The 18,605-nt window shown below is 37.9% G+C and overlaps 2 protein-coding genes across 3 annotated transcripts in view; one reads left to right on the top strand and one right to left on the bottom strand.

The window, feature by feature from the left end:
• Window positions 1-4,418, bottom strand: part of LOC5563548 (serine-rich adhesin for platelets) — a 157,237-nt gene extending 152,819 nt beyond the window's left edge. The window contains exons 1-2 of one of the 2 annotated variants that reach the window (XM_021837370.1): window positions 4,208-4,417; window positions 3,773-4,089 (exon numbers count right to left, since the gene is read on the bottom strand). The gene's annotated coding sequence lies outside the window, so the exon portion shown is untranslated. Of the gene's footprint in view, window positions 1-3,772; window positions 4,090-4,207 lie in introns of both variants that reach the window. The other variant, XM_021837372.1, reaches the window with a different exon arrangement.
• An 11,980-nt stretch (window positions 4,419-16,398) lies between these two features.
• LOC5563630 (esterase AAEL000016) lies at window positions 16,399-18,018 on the top strand. Its single transcript, XM_001647795.2, has 2 exons — window positions 16,399-17,128; window positions 17,718-18,018. Exons 1-2 carry the CDS (start codon window positions 16,552-16,554, stop codon window positions 17,966-17,968), a joined length of 828 nt encoding a protein of 275 aa, XP_001647845.1. The 5' UTR covers window positions 16,399-16,551; the 3' UTR covers window positions 17,969-18,018.
• The last annotated feature ends 587 nt before the right edge of the window (window positions 18,019-18,605 follow it).

Below are 18,605 nucleotides of genomic sequence, written 5' to 3'. Positions count from 1 at the left end.
TTTGGCTGAGAAAACCTTTCAGTTAACAACTATGTATACTTAGCTGAGGAGCAGGGCTCTGTCACAGTTGGGACATAACGCCAGAAAGAAAATTAAGATCATATTGTCTACAAAACAGAAACAAGTGATCAGTGGGAGGGGGTGTGTTTGAGGGTCAACCCTCCCTCCCTCTTCACCTTAGTGGATTTTGGAGTAAGTTTTTGGTGTGAAACTACTTGAAATACGAAAAACGCTCTTAGAAGCATGTTTGGCTTTTTCAGTTCTGAACATGTGAATTGAATTTTATTTTTAAAATTAAACATTTGGATTTGAAATTCAAATTAGTGAGAGGCTTTGGTGATCACCAATGTTCTTGATAGTGAGACATACTATTAATGGAATATTGTTCATCCCAAAAAAATTGTCGTGTTTACACTTACGCCCTTTCGGAGGGTTGACAATTCGGAGGCTCTGTTACTAAAATTATGAAGGATATTTTCCTACACGAAATTTTACAGGCTTGCCATAGTGACGACCATTAACTTCCGTAAATTTCTGCGGGAGCTTTAAATAACATGAAACTAGTTTTGTTTGAAAAAATGACAGATTCTCATATTTCCGGGTTTTATAATCATACACATTTATGCCGTAAATATGTTCCATGAATCAAATTTCAAATGATTTTGCCATCGCTAGAGTTACAGTTAACTTGATGATTAAAACTTGACTAAAGTTTGGAATGAGTTTCAATTTCTAATTGTGACTGTGACTGTTTTAAGTTCATTTAAATACATTCAATTGTTAAATTATATTCAATTTGATTTCTAATTTAGCATCTATTAGAGCAAATTGTAAATATTTCAAATGTTATCGTTCAAAATTAACACTTCTCTTGGTTTTTAATTCAAATTAAAAAAAAAATAAGACTCAGTAGCTCAACAGAGAGAGAAAATAAATGAAATTTTGAACTACAAATATTTGGATACTGATCTGTTTACTGTTTGATTAAGAGCATAACAAAAGGTTTATTTATATTTTATTATTCTTGTACAAGAACCGCATCACCCTGCTTGATAAAATTGTGTCGTTTTCGTTCAATCTATCATAAATTGTTTCAATAATGCCAAAGTCTCAATTTCAAAAAAAATAATCTTAATTTTATGCAGTTATTCTACTATTTTGCAGGATAAAACAAAAACAAAATGATTTGGTTGAACCGTCTTAAGCCATCCCAATTTTTGTAAAAAATATCCACTTTTTTGCGTCGTTCGTCTCCCCTCAGCAATTTTCTGGATACGGCACTGCAAATTATATGAAATATTACATGTAGGTCTATTATTTTATTTTATAAAAATAGTTAACTGAGAGATTATTGATCTATTGAACATAATTTGTAAGCAACCTTATACAGAAAACCAAGCTGTAGTAGGATAGACGGTCACTAATTTTGTGAGATATTTCATCCTGCTGCTCCAACAGTTTACGCTGAGCATTAGTGCGATACGTAAATTACTTTATTGAACCTAAGAATTCACCTCGCTCGTGCTGTGTATCACGGGCGAGGTTTACTTGGTAGTGTTGTACTTTTAGAATGGCGTGAATGGCACGTCATAAATTCTACTCTCCCTTGTCCACCTCTATGTAATTAATAGACGACCTAAAACCCTTCAAAATGCATCAAAAGTTCAACGTCATAGGCGAGAAATGCATAAATTGAGTTCTCGCTACACGCGCAAGCGCACCCCCCATCTGCTCTGCACCGTAGCTCAGCTACTAGTGCGAGGAATTTAAAAGGATCAGTCTTTATGACCACACTTTCGCTACTGCGATGGTCGTGCGGCGACCGCACTAAATCTAATTCATTCGAATGTTTGCAAACTAAACGCCGCGAAGAGAAGATAAAATGGCGCATGTTGCGAAGCGATTTCATTTTCCCTTCGCTTCGGCACGACCGACATCTGTCGTTTCCGAGCACTTCATTCACACGCGGAGGCATCAACACACGAACGGACGAACGAATAGAGTAAAAAGCCGGTAATATTTTTGATTTTTTTGCTATTTGAAGCACAATTTTCAACATGATATTGTGACGAATCTACAAGAGATACACTTTTGCTCTCAAAGACACTTTGGTAGCTAACAAGTTAATGCATATTTTGTAGAAGAACTTTTTTAACATTATTTACGATAATTTTAATAAAATTCATGAAAATACGTCGAAAAATGCTGATTTTTCCGTCACTTTTTGCAAACTTTTCGTAATTTGAGCCTTTGAATCATTTTCTACAAAAATCACGTCCAAGAAACTAAGATAGATTAGATCATAAGCTTTCGATTCATGCGCAGAGATTAAATGTATGACGCATAGTTAATTAGATATGAGGTTTCAAAGATGAACAAGTTGAAAATCTTAAAATCGTGAATAACTCACTTAGCAGTGATTTGCGACCCTATGTTCCATGGGCACTTTTTCATATCTCATGGAGACCTATCGACCCTCAAATTATTAAAAACATGGAACCAAACACCCTGTATATATATATATATATATATATATATATATATATATATATATTATATATATATATATATATATAATATATATATATATATATACATATATATATATATATATATATATATATATATATATATATATATATATATATATATATATATATATATATATATATATATATATATATATATATATATATATATAATATATATATATATATATATATATATATATATATATATATATATATATATATATATATATATATATATATATATATATATATATATATATATATATATATATATATATATATATATATATAATATATATATATATATATATATATATAATATATATAATATATATATATATATATATATATATATAATATATATATATATATATATATATATATATATATATATATATATATATATATATATAATATATATATATATATATATATATATATATATATATATATATATATATATATATATATATATATATATATATATATATATATATGTATATATATAGTTCAAGAAAGTCCTAAGTCCGCCAGGATTTTATCCGATAATTCTTTCATCGATTTCTGTAACACATCCTTCAAGACTCCCGTTCAGAACATCTTCAAATATTTAACCAGAAACTTTTTCAGATATATCTCCAAGCAGTTCTTAGGGTTTCCTATAAAATTGTGGGTTAGAACAAAACTATTTTTTCAAGGATACCTCCAGCGATTCCACCTAAGATTTCTTTAGGAATTCCTCAAGCAAGCTTTTAAGGAATTTTTTCAAGGAAGTCTTTAAAGATTAGTCCAGGCGTTCTTATTGGAGTTTTTCCATGTACTAATGAGGAAGTACTAAAAGATTTCCTAAATAAATTTCTAAGATAATTGAAAAAAATCAATCAAATATCTGAATATCACCCAGGGCTTCCTAAAGAAATCCTTAAAAAATATTCACACGGAATCCCTAAAGAAATTTGTATAGGAATGATCAGAGGATTAAACATGCAGTACGATTTAGTGGCGTGGAATATTACGCAAATTCATTGAAAAACGTTTGGATGAACTGCAGGATTATTCTTAGGATGAAGTGCTGGAGAATTTCGTAGAAAAAATGTAAAGGAACTGTATGGTAGAATTTATTGAGGAATTTTAGGAAAAGTTCTCAATACATTTTCTTGAATATCTCCTCGAGAACTTTTTGAAGCAATTGTGTAATTTCATATCAAAAACCCACAAACCATCTGGCACCCGAAGAATACCTTATGACCTTTACAAGAGCTTTAAACCGCCATCCACACCACAGGTAAAACTTGGCTCACGAATCCACTATAAAACAGAACTTCCAATCCTCCGCGACGACAACCAGCTGGACAATTTCGCAGCTCTTTCTTCATCAGTTTTGGTTACCAGATTGACTCCCAACCAATATAAGCAGTCAGTCGCTGCAAAACCTTTCCCTTTGATGTTGTTATGTCTCTCCGTGGTGAGGAGGCTTCGAAAAGGGGCACCAAACTCCACCGTTCTGCGCTGGTATTTGTGCAAATCCGATACAAAACTCTAGTTGAATGTGGTGCACCTTGAACCGAAAAGAAAAATCTGCACTTCCATTTTTGCCATCACCGGATTTTTTTCACTATTCATTCAATCAAACCACAAAACTCTTGTTATGAAGTAAACTAACAAACGACACTTACGGAAGCTAGCCGAAAATCAGGCCAAATTTAATCACACTGATAAAACAAACGCACTTTTTCACTGGGAATCGGTCCCCAAAACCCACACAAGCAGGGAGGAGAAAATTTCTTTTTGCCCAAAGAGAAACACAAGCGCGGAGTTGCACAAAGCGAAGGCAAAACAAACCGAACCGAACTGCTGCCAGTGACAGACTAAACACCAGACGACAGAGCGGACAGACGGCCGAAAAGGAATCCGCAGCAAAAGCCAAAACAGCTCGCGGAACGAACAGTGGTTCAAAGAGGGTGGCGAAGAAGAGCGTTATTTTGGACGATAAGGCACGGGGAAATGTCAGAAAAGGGAACTTCGCGATTTGGGAAGTGATGCCAGAATGGGAGACATTTCTACGATTACTTTTTCATATCGAAGTAAATACTTATTGTGATATTTTTCACCAATTCTTTAGTGATTTGAATTTTGTCTTTCTCAGATTTCGTCAGTCGTTATTTTTACTAACCACAGCAAATGATCGTGTGGCTTAACCAGATTGTTGCTATTCCGGAAAAATCACTGATGAATGTGTTAGCCTTTTGAAATACACTCAGGCAAATTAATTAACGAACTTCATAAATTCTGCCTTATGAAGGCTTGAAAAATGTATAAAAACCAATTTCAAAAGGCTAATATGGATTTCATACCATTGAAATGGGATTCATAATTGAGAAAATAGTTGAACATAATGATCGCCTACAAATTTCATTGCGCGCCTTACGATTTTTATTGCTGTTATTTGTCATTTTCATTGAAACGATAATCATAATCGATTGGAAAGTTGAACTTATGTAACAATTACACATTTCAATGCGCGCCTTATGATTTTCATTGCTGTTATTAGTCATTTACATCAAAATGATAATCATAATTGATAAAATAATTGAGAGCATAATGAACAATAGCAAATTTCATTGCGCGCCTTACGATTTCCAATGTTGTTATTAGTGTGCAAAAGTTATAAAGCTTCTTCTTCTTCTTTCTGGCGTTACGTCCCCACTGGGACAGAGCCTGCTTCTCAGCTTAGTGTTCGTATGAGCACTTCCACAGTTATTAACTGAGAGCTTACTATGCCAATGACCATTTTTTGCATGCGTATATCGTGTGGCAGGTACGAAGATACTCTATGCCCTGGGAAGTCGAGAAAATTTCCAACCCGAAAAGATCCTCGACCGGTGGGATTCGAACCCACGACCCTCAGCTTGGTCTTGCTGAATAGCTGCGCGTTTACCGCTACGGCTATCTAGGCCCCTCAAGCTAAGTTATAAAGCTGTTATTATGAAAACGTGAAACGGCTTGGTTTGTAGCACGAAGTGCTGATTGCAGATTCACTAACAGACGCCTGATCAATTTTTCGATATTTTCAAGGGTTATATTTTAGTGAATATATTAACGAATGTAGAATTTTAACATGAATTTCAATTTTCAGCAGCAGCAGGAGATTACAATATAAAAAGAGAAAATCCTGACGAAATATGAGTGATTCTAAGAACACCCAACCAGATAGCACCTCAAAATCACCTCAACCGTTTTCACCCTGCATAATAAAACTAAAAGAAGTAAGATTAAAAACGACAAAACGCACTTTTTGTGGAAATGAAAAATTGCATTATTTATAAAAGCATATTTGAAAAACTAGATAATGATGATTCAGCTCACATCTTATAAAATAAATTATACTTCATCAGACAGGTCTGATTAAATACATTGTACATTTTTCGAATGTCTGCTTCGCATACCAACTAGTAAAATCGAACTTTTATTTCAAAATGCCGTATTTCTGAACTTTGACTAATTAATTTCTCAGCAGGTAGAAGAAGAATGCATCAAAATTTTCATCAATATATCGATTGAACAACATATTGACCATTGCACGAATTTTTAGATTCTAATGAAATTGTTGGATACAATTTGCACACTCACTAACATCAGCAGGCGTATGCTTTGAAAGTTGACCATGACGTTTCAAAACAATTCAAAGCGGTCAAATAGATTGCATCGAAGCTCTTTCAACGTTATGTTTATTTGTAAGCAACCAGTATCGGTGTTAAAAGAAAATCCACCGTATTGCCAGCTACATCCCATCAACATACTTCATCTCCCAACGAATGGTCCTTGAAATCGCGAACGGCAACTAATAGCCAGCAATCGTAAATATCATTGGGAAGCTTGAGAAACTCCCCAATGAGCTTTATTGTCGTTTTCGGAATCAGTTTCTTTTTCCGTTGCCAGATTCAGGAAGTAATCGATTGGCGATTAAGTATTCCGACTAGCGAAAGAACTTTCAGAGGCCCATCCACAAATTTCATAACGCTAAAGGGGGTTGGTGGGTGTCCTCAAGTTATTAAATCCCATTCAGTTTTAGGAGAATATCCATACAAAAAGTATTGCAAATGGGTTTGGGTGGGTCTCAAAAATGTCATTTTCAGCGATAAGAAATAAACCCTCAGCAACTTGACCTTCGTCGTTGTCTATCGATTCACCCAAGTACTCCACGTTGAGGATTGAGGAACGGACTGAATTCGTCATCTAGAGGTATAAATTCTCTGGGTACTGGAGCATTCTTCCGGCGGTGTTTCTGGCAATATTCGGTTTGCATTTTTGAACCGAGTGAATTTAGTTCACCGGTTGATAAGTCAATTATGTTACGCTTATCGTTCGCACAAAATCAAAACAAAGATGAAAAAAGTTAGTATCGAAGCAGCCGTCAAACTGTAATGTAAGTGTATGTGTGAGGTGTGCAAATGTTCACTGTGCAAATATTTTCTGCACAGTAGTCTAATAAGGTGCAAAACGCTCAATACTGTTAATAATAACACAGACAAACCAAGGGTGGAGGGCGGCTGTCAACTGGGAGTAAAATTGAAAAGCCGCCAACCTAAGTCCAGAACCAGTTTTAAGGCTTAACGCGGAAAAGTAAAAATCATTCTTCGCAAAACTAAGGTAATCAATGCGCTTGAAAGATATTGTTTGCAAGCAGTTATTTGCTACGTGCTACTGCAGTGCGCTGTTGGCAATTTAATCAGAAAATTCTGCTAAATTCCCAAAAAAAATGTTTGCGAGAAAATTGATTACGCCGTCACCATTGTTTGATCGTTATTTTGTATGGTTGTTTACATTTTAGAACCAGCGACACGTCGGGGTAGCAATAAAGAGCCGCCAGTTCCACCCTTGAGACAAACAGACGTCACACTCACATCACTGTCCATCGACCAACTTTTTAACGATCGATTCAAATGTTGGGTAGGTGGTCAATCGACCACCCGCAGCGCTCGCGTCATTTTTGTTCGTGTTTGACGTTTACACACTACCGCCACCTGTTGGTCCATCGGCCAACTACAGTGTTTTTAGCATTGGGCGTACATGATTTCACGACTATTATTTTGATCGAGATTTGTTCTAAGGGTTTATTCATAAATTTCATAACGCCAAAAATGACCATTTTTGACACCCACCCACCCCCTCGTAACGCATTTTGAAAGAATATTTTTCGAATGTTGTGTGACCTGTAACATCTTGAAGACACCCACCCACCCCCTTCAGCATTATGAAATTTGTGAATGGGCCCTAAGTGTTACGTCTGATTCTCTGTGATAATAATTTCCGTCATAAATATGTAAGAACTTCATACTGCTGAAGTATTAAATCCATAATTTTTCATGTCATTGTTCATAATGCTGATCTATGAAATCAGCAAGGAATCACATTGGCATAATTAGGATGAATTCATAAGGCGAAGTAATGAAATGCTTACCGATTTCTTGTGGCAAATAAACATAAGTGAAAATAATGAACTTTGTTAGTATTTTTGCCTGAGTGTAGTAGTAAATGGTCAAATGTAATTTCGGCCTAATGACCCTTTCGGCACAGACAAACAGACGTAACACTTAGAACAAATGTCGATCAAAATCATAGTCACGAGGACATGTACGCCCAATGCTAAAATCGGTGTTTGGCCGATAGGCCACAGATGGCGGTAGTGTGCAAACGTCAAACACGAACAAAAACGATGCGAGCGCTGCGGGTGGTGGATCGGCCACCTACCATATTTTTTAACCGACGTGTGTTTCGAGCGAAACAGAGAATGTGCCCCGAGCGAGCCGAGCGCTTGATCAACTATTGTTTTCATTGCCTCCGTATTTGTCTTGGTTTGTTTGACGGATCATTTTGGGGCGGCTAATAATATTGTTACATATTGTTATTGTTACTTCTCAACAATTCGTTTATTTGTGTAATATCAAAGATAAAGTTGATGGGATATTATTGCGCATTTCATTCACCACTGGACTCCACAGTTAGTTTTTATAAGTGAGGGAAGGAAAATAAAAGTGCGATTCTGCATCCAATCTTGTTGATGTCTTCAGCGCACTCATTCATTATAAATCGTAGAATAAGTGCGCTGAAGACACCCACAAGATTTGATGCAGGATCGCACTTTTATTTTAATTCTCGCACTTATGAAAACTGACTGCGCAGTCCAGTGGTGAACGAAATACCCAATAATGTGGGAAGAGATTAACGTAACATTGTTGATGGAGCATCTGGAATAATGCAAGAAACGGGCGTATTTTCTTAAGTTTTATGATATTAATATAATTCAATCCCAAATATCTTGAAGCAGTTACTTATAGGAAGATCATTGATATTAGAATTTTGAATTGTTTTTGGATAAAGAATCATATTGCAGCATCAAAACGCCTTTTCTATAACCAGAAATTGAATTTTCAGAAATACACCAAAAGTTGCCCTTAGAAAAACTTTTTTATTTTAAATTGCACCATGTTGAAACTGCCCTCAAAACATGGGATATTATTTAATGTGGAAAGAGATAAACGTAACATTGTTGGTGGAGCATCTGGAGTAACTTATGAAACGGGCGTATTTTCTTAAGTTTTATGATATTAATATAATTGAATCCTAAATATTTTGAAAACGGCTAGTTTTAGGAAGATCATTGTTATAAGCATTTTGAATTGTTTTTGGGTGGAGAATCATATTACAGCATCAAAACGTCTTTTCTACGGCCAGAAATTGAATTTTCAGAAATGCACCAAAAGTAGCTCTTAGAAAAACTTTTTTATTTTAGATTGCACCATGTTGAAACTGTGCTTAAAACATCTGGTTTTACATTGAAATTTTACAGAAAAAAATTGAAAAAAAAATCGAAGATACCTATTTTGTGCAATTTGTGTTTTAAGGTTTAATTTCGATTGTTTGTTTAGTGTATATTTTTTTTTACAAAGCCTATTTCATTGTCTACCATCCCTCCTCAGACACTATTTCTGGAGCTCGATTTGAAAAGGTCGTAAGTGACAAAAGTAAATAAATTCTGCTAATTTCACCATTAGGTAGATTCTACTCAGTTTAATATGCGGTTAAAATATCATTTTGATATGATATTTCTTTAAAAATAAAATAAAGGTTAATACTTCGACGTAATGACCAAAAACTAGGAACAGTGCAAATTTGTTCATTCGTCCTATTGCGCATAAGGTCGAAAGTAACAAAAACGCCTAATTCCGATAAAACGTGTATTCGACCTTTTGTCACCAAAGGTCCTATGAGCGACAGCTGTCAAAATAAATGGAAAAGCTGATACGACGCACCTGTAGTATTGATTTTGCCTCGTTAAACAGTTTTTTTTTTTACAATGAGTGGATTAAATTCAATGCCAGGTAAGTTTCTCAAAATTAAAACATTATTTTAGTGTAATAATGTTTTTTTTTTACAGAAGCTGCGACTTTTCGAAAACAAATCGTTTGGTTTGATGAAAGGAATTTACGGAAGAACATTCCTATGGAAAGACCCCAACTAAAGACCCGCCAGATCGCAGCTTAGTAATCTCTTCACTTGATGGTTCCAGTGGAGAAACAACATCGGGATCGATTCCATCGATGGGAATGAGCACCCATTCGCCATCCAACCTTCAAGCGAATCCAGTAACACTGATTCCATGGCAAAACCGATCCGCACCGGCTGGGCAACTGGAAACATCAATGGATTCGGTTTCTAATCCAGTGCATAACGATGCATAACTTTTGATGTCCCCCAAAAGATCCTCCCTCGATGGATCCACAGCTACTCCAGAGAGTTGGTGCACCAACTGGCAGACTTCGATGTACGGCATGCGAATTCGACATGGTAGCGTTCCAGAAGACGAACAGCAAACGTTTAACATGGCAAAAGCGTTGTGCTAACTGCAAATCAATCCGAGAAATTCATTGAGATGAGAATACAACACAACGGTGGCTGGTGGGTCGTATGTACTTCACTGTCCATCAACCAGTCCGATCGTATTTTGACGTATGGACATGTTCAGATGTCAAACGTCTGAACGTGCCCGTTCGATGTGCAGCGGTGACTAGCGTTAGGTCGTATCGATTAGGTCGAATGAACCTCAAACAATCTCACATAGACGGAAAACTTTTTTATGCTCGTAAATAAAAAATGAGTAAATTTTTCTCATTTCGTTAAATGGTTTAATGGAAGGGATTTCGTGTTGTGTCTTGATACGTACATTACACGGTGGTTTGCGAATACCCTTTAATGGGTAAAAAAATACCCATTATCGAATAGTAATCATTTCTGTCATAAAATGGGGGAATTTTGTAATCATGAGAAGGGTAAACAAATACTCATTCTTTTAACTCGCATTCAGAGTAAATAACGGGTAAAATTTTACTCATCAATGGGTGAAAAATTAGGTGGAACTGAAAAATAAAAAAAATCCTGCGCGACCATCACCAGCTGGCGGAAAACCCATTTAATTAGAGTTAATATCAATAATACCATTTTCCAGAACGTCAAGTTCCCACAAGTAAGTATAATACCGTTAACGAATAACATATTCATAAGAAAATATTACAATTGTACTTCAAATTTCTTTCATTTTTCAGATCTTCAACCGAAAATATGGACGAACCTAAGCTGGATGCTGTGAATGCTGAATGTATCTCTTGCAATGCAATGTGTTAATGATTGAATTCGAATAAATAAAAACGGAACAAAGAATCTATAAATTTACTTTACATGACCAAATTTCCTTATATTATATTGAGTTAGTTGAGGTTATAATTATAATTATTTATATCTATTTATCGCAAAGAGGGTAAATTTTTACCCTTTTTCTGCCAAAAAGAGTAATTTTTTACCCTTTTTATGCCGTGAGCGAGATTTACGAAAAGGGTAAAAAAATATCCATTCATTGACAGAAACTGCTTTTACCCGTTAAGCTAAGTATGCTGTTTCGCTCAAGAAAAGTAAAGAAATTCCTTGACTGAAAGGGTCAAGAAATTTCCTACAGAGAGCCCCCTTTGAAGTGATATTTCTTCTCAACTGCGTACTGCGATCAGAAAAAAGTGATTTTCTTGACCATTTCTTGGGAGAAATTTTCCACGCATCGAGATAGGCGATTCATTTTCTTGTCAGTAGCAAACCGGCCTTTAACGAGTAAACCGTGTTTACTCTTTAAATGTGGAGAGGTACTTCTAGAGGAAATGGGTGAATTTTTACCCATTAAAGGGTATTCGCAAACTACCGTGTATGTAATTTTTAGCTTTTTGTTTTAAATAGGAATTGAATTTCGTTTGAAAAACTTCATGGTGAGTTATCTCAGATAGTCAAAAATGTCACATTCGACCTTTTCAAATCGAGCTCCAGATTTCTCTATAACAAACGGTTTCCGAGGTAAATTTTTTTTTAATGGTGATGCTAAAAATACTTACGCCCTTATCAGAAGTTACTCTTGATTTTAAATGCACTGATAAAAAATACCTACACTGAGAAAAATCTACACGTCAAGGTCGTGTGTTTTACTTATAGATTTGCGCAAAGAGGAAAACCACTTGACTTGAGTGTGGTAGCCATATGGATTTCGTAATTGAGTTCACGGTATAATAACATGTGTATCAACATTAGGTTGTCATGTGAAACAAACATGAATGTCTAAATATTAAATCATGAAAACCAACTGATTTGCTTATTGAATTCGAAATGTAGTGGCTTTAGATAGTTATGTGTGATAGAACATGAATGTCATGAGACTGAAAAAAGAAATTTGGTAGAAGAACTCTTGCTCCCCAAAATATGGATTCGAGACTCCTCTGCTTGTCGCAAGCTCACTTGAATGTTTTTTTTTTTTTTTCAAGCAAGTGAGTCAGCAACAAGCGTGGCGCCATATTTTGGGAAGTCCGGGATTAGCATATTTCATTTTATTCGAAGCTGAAAGCAAGGAAAATCTGTTAGTTGAATTCGATTCTCTAACACCATGCATTATATCCAATGCTGGAAGTAATGAATTTCATTTATAGAAAATTAGAATGAACTCATCATCTTCACTCGGATATCTTCACTAATTGAAAGAAAAACGAATCCGCAAATTTTCCTCTAACACTTTCAGCTTCAGAATTTGCTTCTTCTCTTTGGAACATGATGATGACTGTCGTTCGACACGAGGTCCGACCGCAATTTAGTTCACTATGGGTTGATCACTAACAATTTAGAAATTTGGAACACGGAAATCGACAGTAAGCTCATCGATTTCAAATCGACAAACTTGAACATGATGAGCATGACACAAGATAACCATAAGTAAAACACACTGAATCCGTGTTGGATGATGATATATGCACCCATAGGTTGACACACACGAATTTGAAATGGAAAACTTCAGGAACTTATGTGGAAAATTATGGAATTCATGTTGTCGGTTGATGAATCGGTCCATGAAGCAAAACTAAAGAATTGAATGTGTAACACACACGAGGTTTGTAAGAAAATCACAACAAATTGATATAGACGTTCATGAATCGATCCATAATTTTCGGCACACGGATCAAACGTGTGGATTTTTCTCAGTGATAGTAATGTCAACCATCACTGCATATTTAATTTTACTATGCCGTTATATGGTACCAATAAACACGTTTTATATGATTGTTACCAAAATATGGTAATCATTACTATGGCTTCACGCGAATCAAAATGGTAAATTTAACTACATATTTTAGTCAGCTATATTCCATACCGTTGACAAAAACTTACAGTTCCAGGGTTTAAAGTTCGTGCACGACTTCATAATTATGAAAGAATTGATAATAAGGTAATTTATTCAAATTGGTACTTCAGTTTAATTTGAAGCTCGAGGTTTAATAATTTGATTTCAGAGGACGGAGCAAGCCAACTGGAGGAACTGAAAAACGATTGAGGAAACTAATCCACATCACCAATAACGCCACCCTTCCGCCACCGATTCTCCACCGGTAGCTACACCTAGAGTACCAACATCAACCTGGCCACCAGTACCCAACCTCAACAGCGATGCATCGCGAGAACCTCCGGAACCGCCTGAAACCATTCCACCTCCTCCGGTTGGATCCGGTAGATTCATGAAAAAGAAAAACCACAGCTGCAACTGCAGTGGGACTGACAAGGCGATCAAACATGCACTTCAGTTCATCAGGCGGTGATCTCATCTCTAGGCTCTCTCTCTCATCCCTCCGGATGGGAATCTGTGGATCTCACTACCGAACTCCTGCAGCAAGTGTCCAGCGTTCGACGTGGTAGTGTCCCGCAGCCCTCGCAGCGGCAACAGCATCAGATGCAAATGCAGTTGGAACGGCAGCAAGTTCGGTGTGAGCTGTTATTCTCGCTTTGTTGCACAATTAGCATTCGATTGAATTTGATTTATTATAAATTGTAATGCCTCCCAATGTAATAATAAAACATAGATAATAAAATATAAATTTACCAATGTAAACAAACCAACTAAACTGTGTATATCACACAACTACAAACGGGGGTTGCTCTTAATAAATCCATATATTCTTTATTACCAAAACATGGTAAATTTTACTACGACGAAACTCACATAGTAAATTTCACGATGGTATAGTAACGCCAATAATAAAACATGTTCTGTTAAAATCAAGTGGTAAAAATTAGTTAATTTCACCCTCGTCATGGTTGGCGTTACTTTGCTTTTCCTTTCAGTGTGGTCTCTCCACCAGTGGAAAAAACGTATTCTATTATATCGAAACTATGTGCAAAATTCCATTTGAATCCAAGGTAGTCGAGTTTCATCGTTTACCGATTTGGCGTGGAACCGCTCCCGTACACCGACCCTGTTTAATTCGGACGTCTCAGATTCGGACCTGAGAGAGACTCGCGAAGAGGAAAAATATCAACGTCATATGCAGCCCAGATTCCCCTCTCACGAAACGTCAAATGCAGCCCACCGTTTTTATGGCTGAAAAAGTGAAAAGTATTGTGTTCAAGGTAAATTGTTATTGAAAACCTCAGTCAGCGGAGCAGTTTTTTCCAAAGTTGCTGATAAATCTAAGCAGAAGATTAATTATTTCTAATGTCTGCTACACGCAAACAAATTTTGTTGTATAATCTATCGAATCCATGGTAAAATTAAGAACTGCACCAACGATTTTCAACCGACTACAAAAATCTGTTAAGTTTACTATAATCTAGTACAAATCACTGAGCAGTGCAGTAAATGTGACCATGTCCATAGTAGCATCCACTACAAAGCATTGTATTTCAATCAGTGACACCCACCGTACAACACAGTGTGGTCAAAAGTAAAATGCCAAAATTGTCAAATCAAGAATGTTTCTAGTCATAAAAACTGCAATTGTGGTTGAATAAACGGAATATATTTTCTTGTGTAGTGATGTTGACTATGTTTTGATAGAATTCGGTTGAAAATCGTTGGTGCAGTTCTTAATGTTACCATGGATTCAGTAGTTTCTACAATAAAATTAATTTCAGTGTACGTTTGCTGGCATAAAATTTCACTCAAATGGCTATTTATGATTCGATGTGATGCAAAATCAATCATTTTTTGCTGAGAGGTTCATGTGAGGATTTGAACGGCTTGCGCATAATTGGTATGAACACAAAGTGGAATAAGAAAAAACTCAGCAATCACAGAAAAAGAAGACCGTCTTCGCGAGTCTCGTCTCAGATTCGGACCATGGACCAATGCACGTGTTCACTAATTTGACGTTTGAGCGGTGCCGAATTCACTGGTTTCCATGGTCACATAAATAACACGGCACCGCTAAAACGTCAAATAGTGAACTCGTGCATCGGTCCATAGGCCAGGAGAAGTGGATGAACTTGTCATTCATTTTTCTGTCAAATCTCATACAAAATCTACTTTTTCTTTGACAGAAATTCACTCTAGGTGAACCACTTCCCCTGGCCTATACTCCACTGCACTGTGACGTCACGCATCAATTTTGACAGGTACTGGTCCTGTTGTTTACAGTTTGGACTTAGTACTTTTTTCGAATAATTCTTAATTTCGTGAAAGTTTGCTGCGAGGAGAGGTCAAATCCACTGCAGACACCCACGGATCGTATTATTCTATCTTTCTACTATGGAAAATCGCCATCATCAGCATGCTGGTGATAGAAATGCGAAGATGAAAAAATGATGAAAAAACGACTAAGTCCGAAACGTAAACAACAGGACCAGCAGCTGTCAAATAAGTGAGGTTAGGCTCGTCATATGCTGAGAGAGACTCGCGAAGAGGAAAAATATCAACGTCATATGCAGCCCAGATTCCCCTCTCACGAAACGTCAAATGCAGCCCACCGTTTTTATGGCTGAAAAAGTGAAAAGTATGGTGTTCAAAGTAAACTGTTATTAAAAGCCTCTGTCAGCGGAGCAGTTTTTTCCAAAGTTGCTGATAGATCTAAGCAGAAGATCAATTATTTTTAATGTCTGCTACGTTTGCTGGCATGAAATTTCACTCAAACGGCTATTTACGATTCAATGTGATGCAAACTCAATAATTTTTGCTGAGAGGTTCATGTGAGGATTTGAACAGCATGCGCATAATTGATATAAACACGAAGTGGAATAAGAAAAAAACTCAGCAACCACAGAAAAAGAAGACCGTCTTCGCGAGTCTCGTCTCAGGTCATATGCAGTGCTCTATAGGCCTTTTTATGTGACAGATCCGTCTATGCATTTGTTTACATCGGTGGAGGACCGGTGCTAACACGGGCCTGTCATTTTCATAGAAGAAATGTCAAAGTGCTTCCCGATCAGCTGATTTGAGACGTCATTTGAATAGGCCTATCGTGCATCGGAAGACATCGAAAATAAACATCATCTGGCACCCCTGACGAATTTCCCCTTTTTTTACTTTTTGGCAGTCGTCGGTGGCGAAGCAGACAGCGCGCAACAAGATTCTGTTCAATCGGCAAAAACGCGTTTGTTTTCCGCACACTTTTCGGTTTCGCATAGGAAAGTGCAAATTTCGTCCACCGTTGTCCCTAATCTAATTAGTCTCATGATGGCGAACGAAACGGCTGCAAAATCAACGAAATCCTCCCCCACCCCCGCAGTGGAGCCGGAATCCAAACTGAAGATCCTGGCCCTGCACGGCTACCGGCAAAACGGCGACGGGTTCAAATCCAAACTCGGCTCCTTCCGGAAGTTCATCGGCAAACATGCCGAGTTGGTGTTCGTAACGGCACCACACATTGCCCCACCCCTGCCGGACAGCGAAGCGGGGACGGAACCTGATCCGGCCCAACGCAGCTGGTGGTTCAACAAGGACGACGGCACCTTCAAGGGAACGAACAAAAATGGCCCGGCCATCGGATTCGAGGACAGTCTCAAGCTGGTGGAGAAGGTCTGGAAGCAGGAGCAGTGCTGTGGATTGCTTGGATTCTCGCAGGGCGCTTGCTTCGTGGGGCTGCTGTGCGATTTGAGTGCCCGGGGGATGACGTCGATCAAACCGGAATTCGCCGTGCTTTCGTCCGGCTTCCGGTCGGGGAGTTTAGTGCATCTCAATTGCTACGAAACCAAGGTGCAGATTCCGTCGCTGCACATCTACGGCGAGGCGGACGAGATTATTCCCAAAGGTCAGTAGTCCTGATGCTTCACTGTCAGCAGGGCTGGTAGCGAGTCGCTTTTTTGCGACTCGGTCACTTCTCGCATAGCTTATGATCTCGCCCTAAAAGCCATTGGTAATCGAGTGTGTAGCTCGTTGTTTTAAGCAAATGAATGGACTAAGATTAAAACTACCACCACTGGAAGAGGATTAACTTCTCTTCATCGACGAAAACGCGTCAGTCCATTGGTTTGCTCAGAATCAACAAGCTACACACTCGGTTACCAAAGGCTTTTAGGGCGAGATCATAAATTATGCGAGATTTGGTCACTATTATCTGTTCACTAAAATAACTATTATTGGCACCTTGGGGTCTTCCTTAGTCGTGTGGTTTGAGTCCGCGACTACAAAGCAAAGCTATGCTGAAGGTGTCTGGGTTCAATTCCAGGTCAGTCCAGGATCTTTTCGAAATTTCCATGACTTACCTGGGCATAGAGTATCTTCGTATCTGCCACACGATATACGAACGCGAAAATAGCAACTTTTGCTAAGAAAGCTTTCAGTTAATACCTGTGAAATAATTCATAATGCTGATCTTACTTTCCATTCAATTCGTACAGAAATGAGCATGGCCCTGGCGGACACCTTCACCGACCCGCAGATACTCACCCATCCGGGTGGGCACTTTTTGCCGGCCCAGGCCAGCCAGAAGCAAACCTACGTAGAGTTCTTCCGCGAGCGGTTGCAGTTCCATCTGGAAGCGCAGGAGATCGAGAATGCCACCGCCGCCAACAGCATTCTGGTGGACGACAGTGGGCCCGCTGGGAATGGCGTGCACGACGATGATGATGATGATGACGATTCGGATTAGGAAGACGGTGGATGGGATTGTAAAATACAGTTATGTTCGCTCTTTGGTAAGTGCGTTTTATCGATTCGGTTCCGAAATGATCCATGGTCTCAATCACCCTGGGCTTATATTTCCCAGGGAGCAGGGATTGATTCCTGCTTCATACTCAAATGAGAGTCGGTCTTGGGCGAAACTTCTCCAGTTGCCCCGAACGTTTAGGGTCGCCAGGTCCTCTTCCACTGCGTACAGCCAGCGTATTCGTGGTCTTCCCCGAAGCCGCCGGCCTCTACCTGGTTCCCTGCTGAATATTATTTTCGCAATTCTTTCTTCCGACATTCGCACTAAGTGACCAGCCCACTGAAGTCTGCCGTATTTTACACGATTGATAATATTCGCATCTTTGTACACTTGATACAACTCGTGATTCATGCGTCTGCGCCACACACCATTTTCGAGTTTCCCACCGAGTATTGTCCGCAGCACTTTACGCTCGAAAACACCGAGAGCTTTCCGGTCTGACTCTTTCAACGTCCACGCTTCGTGCCCGTAGAGAGCCACCGGAAGAATCAATGTTTTATACAGGGCGAATTTAGTTTCGGTTTGCAAGCTGCGGGACCTAAGCTGGTTACGTAGTCCGTAAAAGGCCCTATTCGCAGCC

Source organism: Aedes aegypti, chromosome 1 (assembly GCF_002204515.2).
Source record: "Aedes aegypti strain LVP_AGWG chromosome 1, AaegL5.0 Primary Assembly, whole genome shotgun sequence".
Classification (NCBI taxonomy): domain Eukaryota; kingdom Metazoa; phylum Arthropoda; class Insecta; order Diptera; family Culicidae; genus Aedes; species Aedes aegypti.
Note: the sequence above shows the minus strand (reverse complement) of the source record. Positions and strands in the feature narration are given on the sequence as shown.

Excerpts from the sequence above, each read along its gene's own strand:
- LOC5563630 (XM_001647795.2), top strand. The coding sequence starts at position 16,552 with ATGATGGCGAACGAAACGGCTGCAAAATCAACGAAATCCTCCCCCACC. Across the intron at positions 17,129-17,717 it reads GGACGAGATTATTCCCAAAG|AAATGAGCATGGCCCTGGCG; the intron begins GTCAGTAGTCCT and ends CAATTCGTACAG.